Source organism: Aplysia californica, unplaced genomic scaffold, assembly GCF_000002075.1.
Source record: "Aplysia californica isolate F4 #8 unplaced genomic scaffold, AplCal3.0 scaffold00011, whole genome shotgun sequence".
Lineage (NCBI taxonomy): Eukaryota > Metazoa > Mollusca > Gastropoda > Aplysiida > Aplysiidae > Aplysia > Aplysia californica.
In genome coordinates, this window is record NW_004797281.1 from 2737364 (window position 1) to 2744360 (window position 6997).

Genomic DNA, 6997 nt, shown 5'->3' on the forward strand with positions numbered 1-6997 from the left:
TGACAAATATAAAAAAAAAAAGTTGAGGAAAAAAGACGATAGCAAGGATTAGAAAAAAAAAAAAAGCTACAGTTCCCAGTTGCAGTTCAGGCACAGTTATGAGATTGACATGAATCAGTCCATTTACAATTCTACTGTGCATAAGAACAGGTTGATGCCCCCCCCCCCTTGGGAATGGTCTACTAAAGACACTTCAATTAGTAGCACCACCCCGGGGGTGAGTAAATATGAAGAAACTGACCAGGAACAGGTAGGTTTATGTAATGTGAAGTTTTATGGTCCTTCCATTGGAGGGATAAATGGCTTTAAAAAACAACACCAAAAGCAATCTCATACACAATCACACAATTCAGGAGGCAGACTGGTTTGTTCGACTTTTAACATTTTTATTCGACATCATGATGCAAAAAAAGAGCATGGATAGCTTATCCAAAGAAAATAACAGCTTCCAAATTACATAATCCTATCACTATTTGGTTCGTCCCAAAATATAGAACAGGAATCTGAGTCCATAACAGCTCTTTTCATAAGACAGAGAAGACAATATCTTTTAGAAACGTTTTCTCCAGTCTATCATGGTGCTGAGGTAATGTATATATATACCTATATAAAGAAAAGCGATTTATGCAAGAGAGATTTGCCACCACATGCTGCTTTTCGAGGGATGAAAAGATGCTGTTGAAAACCCCAAAACTCATAATGTAAATTCAAAACAAATGAGAATTTCTTTTGAACGATTGTTGTCACACAATTGCCGAGATTGCATTAAAAATGTATGTATTGCTTTGCTTATTCAAAAATGATATTCCAGTGGTGGAGAAGATTGCTTATAAATGCATAATATGCAATCTACAGAGATTCTTAGGTCAAATATTTTTCAAACAATTGTACAGCAGTTCAAGAAAAACAAAGTTGGTGTGGTTTGAACGTTCAGATTGCTGGAAACAAATATGAAAGTAAACATTACAACAGCTTAACGGAGCATTTCTAAAGTTTTCTTTTCAAACGGCTTTCACAAGAATTCAAAAGGCACTTTCATTTCAAACAAAACAATGTTTAAAAATGTGCGACCATCGAAACAACTCACCATTTCCCCACGTTTTCAATACCACTGCAAAAGTAAAAGAGTTCTTTTCCGAGTAACAATGCATCATAAGTCTACATGAAACAACAATGCCGTTAGTCGCGTCGTCTATGGGTAAAACAACAAAACAAACCCACAGAACACTCCCGTGAACATGCAGAAAACAGTAAGCTTATCACAAAGAAGGCTATCAAAAAGAAAGGCATTGTGAAGGCTGTATGAGAAGTAGCAAACATATTGTAAAAAATTTACTTAAAAATAACGAAAACCACAGACATTAAGCACCATGAAATCATCGGAAATTTTGTGTCATCATAATAAAAAAACCACTCTTTAGTAGACTTTTAAGGCTCTAGATGTTTCTCTAGTTGACTTTGTTCAAGACAATCTTTACATCTGGTACCAGTACCTGAGAAAATGATGATTAATTCGTCTATTCAGTGACATTTCAAATCTTTTAACAAACTGAAAGTGATCTGATTCTATATTAAGATTGTTTGATTTTTATGAGAAAACTATTACATAAATCACAGTCATTTCCGTGACCAAACTAAACCAAGAGAGACAAATACGGTACTGTATTTCCTCACAAACTTCTTCCAGATCGAAATATTAAAGCTTCCTATAAATCAGAAAATAAACACAACAAAATGTGAATGTTCAAAGCCACAAGAGAAATCATAGCGGAATTCGTCCCGTTTCTTGGAATAAGAAATGTTGGAATTACAATACACTTAAGTTCACGGAATTGGTCCCATTTCTTGGAATCATGAGTAATCTTGGAGCTACAATACAACAAAGTTAAAAAAATGAATTTCAACTGTGGAAATCAGTCATTAACTTGTTTTTGTAAAACCAGATACATCGAACATAACAAAACCTCTCCTCCCCTGCACAAATCATTGACTTTGGTAAGCATGAAAGCCACATTCTATCAACTTTCAATCCAACACACAAAGACGAAAAGACTAGTATTTGAAATTTAGTTAACCTTGTCTTCATTTTCTGCCTTCTTACTTTCAAACAATACGAGCCCAACAAGTCCTCGACATCTGTGGCAGACTTTCAAACATAACGATTTAAAAAATGCTTAGCTTTTAGACTCATCTTGCATAGGAAAGTGTACGCAAGCTTGGCCTATACATGTGTGTACACTTTTGGTCTGTAGACAAATGTAAAGTGAGAGATGACAATGGAAATTTTGCAAAGCACTGATGATCCTAACAATAGCTGCGGATAACCGACATCTAACATACAGTTTTTAAAAAAATGCATACACCAAATGAATGCTTTCTTTTCCTTTCGACACACTAGCTTTTCCACAAGGCGGTTTCTCATAAAGGAACAAATGTAGATGTGGTTAAAACACATCTGTTACTAGAACCACAGTTATATGCGTGCAGCATTTAGATAATACAAAGATGTTACAAAATCTAATCCACAATAGCCCTGGTTTTGCCGAAGTTCTGACCGGCCTGTGATGCGCCCTTGTTGGATCCCATTTGCAATCCAATGATGTTCTGGCCAGCCTTAAGTTGCTCATCTGTCCACTGGTGGGTCTCTCCCTTTGACTCAGCTTTGCCGAAACCTTCACGGCCTTCGGTGAGCAACTGAAAATACAGTTACGGCACATATTACGACATAATTTAAAAGAGCTGTGATGACTTTTTCTTCTATCAAAACACTTTTTTGCATAGGAAGACACAGAATTTTCATAGGAAAAGGTTACACTGATGAACAAACAGCACCTGAAGCAGGCACAGTTATACTCAGAAGGAACTGTGAAAATCCAGATCCAAAATACGAAAGAACAACAATAATAATTCAAAGACATTTAACACTTTAGGGACATATCAGACACACTTGTCTGACCAGAGACAGATCAAAGGAAATGCTGTGGCTCATTTTGAACCTACATACACAAACCTAGAAACACAAGATTGAACATTTCATAGTAAACATGACGCTTTTTAACCTTTCTAAGGCTCAGAAAAAAATATTTAGCCTATTGAGAAAATCTGTACGAATAACGATTTTACATCTAAAATTTAAAAAAAAAGTTTTTAAAAAAGAAGGTAGGAATCAACTTACAGCACGTCCAAGAGCCTCGATGGTGAGAATAACTTGCACCAAGTTGACCTTCTCGTACAGATCGACAGTCTGGAAGAGCTCTGCCTTCTTGACCAGTCCACCCTCGCTGATGTCAATGGCCTTGAGGAAGAGGCCGATCAGCTCCATCTGCTTGAAGGCCATGGAGGGAGCCTTGGACACCTTGTTGGCCCCCACACTGCCTGGCTTCACCCAGTTAGCCAGTCTGCGGGGAGAGAGGGGGAGGGGGAAAAACAGAGAGGCGCTCGGTAAAATAAGGCTTATTTTGCTTTGTTTGCTTGAGTAAGCTTTTACTCAAAGTGTAACTTTGCGACACAATAAGGTCATATAAGTGCCACAGGTTAGAGGTGTTACAAGAGAGTAACACACACAAAAAAGGAGGAGATTTAGTTTTAGTTTTAGTAGAGGCTTTACGGCTCTCGCAACTGCATAAGGTCATATGAGCACCAGAAGATTAGAGGTGTTAATAATAATAATAATAATAAATAGCATTTATACTGCGCATTTCCATTTCCTAAAAGATGCTCAATGCGCATTACAATGAAAAAGACATCACATCTTAAAAATTAATCGACACAAATGTGTAAGTAAAACAAAGTATTATACATATAATATAAATGCATATGTGTAAAATTTTATACCAGAAAAACAGTCTCGCAGTGAGGTTGAAAATGTGTTCACTAAAAATATTCAATACAATATAAATTCACGAACAGTCAAAATACAGTTGAAACGTGAGTAACTAGAAAAATTCATTAAAACATTAATTCTATACAGATAGAAAAACATTTCCGCTCTCTCTCTCTCTGTCTGTCTCTCTCTCTCTCTCCCTCTCTCTCTCTCCCTCCCTCTATCTCTCTCTCTTTCTCTCTCCCTCTCTCGCTATCTCTCTCTTTTCTCTCTCTATCTCTCTTTTTTTCTCTCTCTCATTCTCACTCGCTATTTCTTCAGTCTCACAGTCTGGCATACACATGCATATATATCACAGTACATCATTATGACAGGTATGCTTTTGTGAATAAAAAATGCTTCAGCTGATTTTTGAAAATGGAAATTGTTGGGGCAGATCTTATTTTATATGGGATTTCGTTCCATACCTGGGGACCAAAGAACAAAAAGGAACGCTCGCCGTATGTTTTGTAGTTTTGTTTTGGAGTTTTAAGAATTAGATTGTCAGAGGCTGATCTAAGGGCTCTAGGTGGATTATATAATTCCAGGAATGTTTTAAGATAAAAAGGTGCACTATCATTTATACATTTAAAACAGAGAACGGCAGTTTTGTATTTAATCCTTTCTTTTATTGGCAGCCAGTGTAGTTCTTTCAGAATTGGTGTTACGTGGGCTGATTTCTTTTGTTTCATTATCAATTTTGCTGCTTGATTTTGAAGTACTTGTAACTTTGATAGTTTTTCGGATGTCAAACCGGACAAAATAACATTACAGTAATCTAACTTTGATAAAATGAGTGTTGTTACAAGTGTCTTGGCTGCTGCTTTAGTTAAATAATTTCTTACACTGCCAATTTTCTTAAACTGAAAGTAAATACTTTTGCTGAGCTGGCTTATTTGGGAGGACATAGACATATCATAATCCAACTGAACCCCTAGATTTTTAAGACTTCTTTTTGAACGAATGGTATGGTTATTAATATCAATTTGTAGCTCTGGGAGATTTTTAATGGCTTTTGTATTTCCACTCAACATTATTTCCGTCTTGTCATCATTTAGTTTCAATTTATTGCTGGTCATCCATATTTTTAAATCTCTAGTACAAGAGAGTAACAAGCATAATAAAGAAGAAGGAGAGAAAAGGATTGTAGATGTTTCATAGGAAAGAAGAAGTCAACCACACTTGAGCACCCGTCAACCACCCACAGAAGGGGGAGACCAGGACAATATTGACGTTTGATATGAAAGAAGGAGCAAACCACACCAGAGCACCCGCCAACCACACACTTGTTTTGAGTAAAGAGAAGCATATCGACACAATAATAACCATTAAGTGCTGGGGAAAAAGTAAAAACAGACAGATATAAACAACAGAGGAAAAGTAAGGAGAAGGACCTACCAGTGGCGCCATTAAACCATCTGCGTGTTAAGTAAGGTTTGTAAAGAGGTTTCATTCAGTTAAGTAAAGTTTGTGGAGAGGAAGGACTCAAAGTCCGCAAAGTAAGGGGCGAAAAGATGGGTTTTTTAAAAAGGTTTAGTAAGAGTTTTACGGCGTTTGCTAAAAAAAATTGGTCATATAAGTACCAAAGATTACCGGCGTAGTGTGACAACTAGGGAGCAACATTGTACATTGTACAAAGAATAGATGGAAGAGAGAGAAATAAGAACGACAGGCATTTGATAGGAAAGAAGGAGCAAATCATACCAGAGCATCTACCAACTAGTCAGTTGGTTAAGAGGCTTGATTCAATAAACTAAGGTTTCTAGAGAGGCTTGATTCAGTAATGTAAGGTTCATAGAGAGGCTTGATTCAGTAAAGTAAGGTTAATAGAAAGGCTTGATTCAGTAAAGTAAGATTTGTTGAGAGACTAGACTGAGTAAGGTCATTTTATAGACAGGCTTGATTCAGTAAAGTAATGTTTGTAGAGAGACTAGATTTAGTACACTGCCAAAACTGAAATGTCGGTAATCGAGGCGCGTCCTTGAATAAAACACTATTGATCAAGAAGTGTATATAAATATAATGTCTGCATAAAATCTCAATGTGCCAGCTGTTGCCATTTGGCTGATTTAGCCTCTCAGTGACAAAACTGATCGTTCTTTTTTTAAGTTGAAGGATTAACTTATTATGTCCAGCATCGATCACAAGACTTCAATAGAAAACTGGCCCCACCCATTAGTTTTTATCAAAGATGACTTTGAAGAGAAACCCAGTAAATCTGGAGGAATCCATTTGTTTCCCACACCCGTGACAAAAGGAGGAACATTTCAATCTGCTGAGTACAGACAAATAGGTACACTACAATACGGACAAACAGTATCAGGGTCTGCGATGTAATGATTCCCTACTATACATGTGATGGTAATGGCTTCTATGCAATGCATACTGTATAAACAGTTTATAAGGTGACAACGAAAACAAAGAAGACATACAAGGAAAATGACAATGATGTAACCAACGCACCCACCTGCCAAAGACAAAGACTAGTTTTGATTGATTTAGGCAACGACAAAAAATAAAGACAAAAAACGACAGTGACTAAAAAAAACGACAGCACAGCTGCCAAAAAAACATACACTACATAGTTTTAGTTCTAAGTAAGCATTTTACGGCTCTTGCAACACAATAAGGTCATATAAATGTCAAAGATTAGAGGTGCTACAAGACAGAGAGTATTAAATACAAAAAAGAAGGAGAACAGCAGATAAGGACGATAGACGTTTGATAGAAGGAAAGAAAGAGCAACCAAACCACAGCAGAGCACCTGCCAAACACCCGCACAACGACCACTGTAACATGTGGGCCCATTGGGGGGAATAGGGTCGATTTGCTAGCCAGATTGGGGGCGCAAATACGGGGTGCTCACTGCGGATGGGATCGGGTCAGGGGCGATCACCCGACTCGTCGCCGGAAAACAAACGCGTTTGTTTTTGAGGTGACGAGTCGGGCGCAAACGGCTTGTGCCACGATAGCTGCTTTGCGCCTCAATCTGGCTAGCAAACCGCCCTCACCTGACCCGATTCCCCAAGGGCACCATCGTGGCACAAGCCGAAAACAGGCGACGAGTCCGGCAATCGACCAGACCCAACCCGACCCCATCCGCAATGGGCACACGGTATAACAACGACGCCCCTC

General features: G+C 37.9%; 1 protein-coding gene across 1 annotated transcript in view; it reads right to left on the reverse strand.

Annotated features, from left to right (window-relative positions):
* Positions 1-365: 365 nt before the first annotated feature.
* The window catches only part of LOC101861554 (myophilin), a gene marked incomplete in the record, with an annotated part of 43286 nt that continues 36654 nt past the window's right edge, over positions 366-6997 (reverse strand). The window contains 2 exon segments of the mRNA XM_013083697.2: positions 366-2694; positions 3176-3398. Coding sequence (XP_012939151.1) covers positions 2518-2694; positions 3176-3398 — 400 coding nt within the window.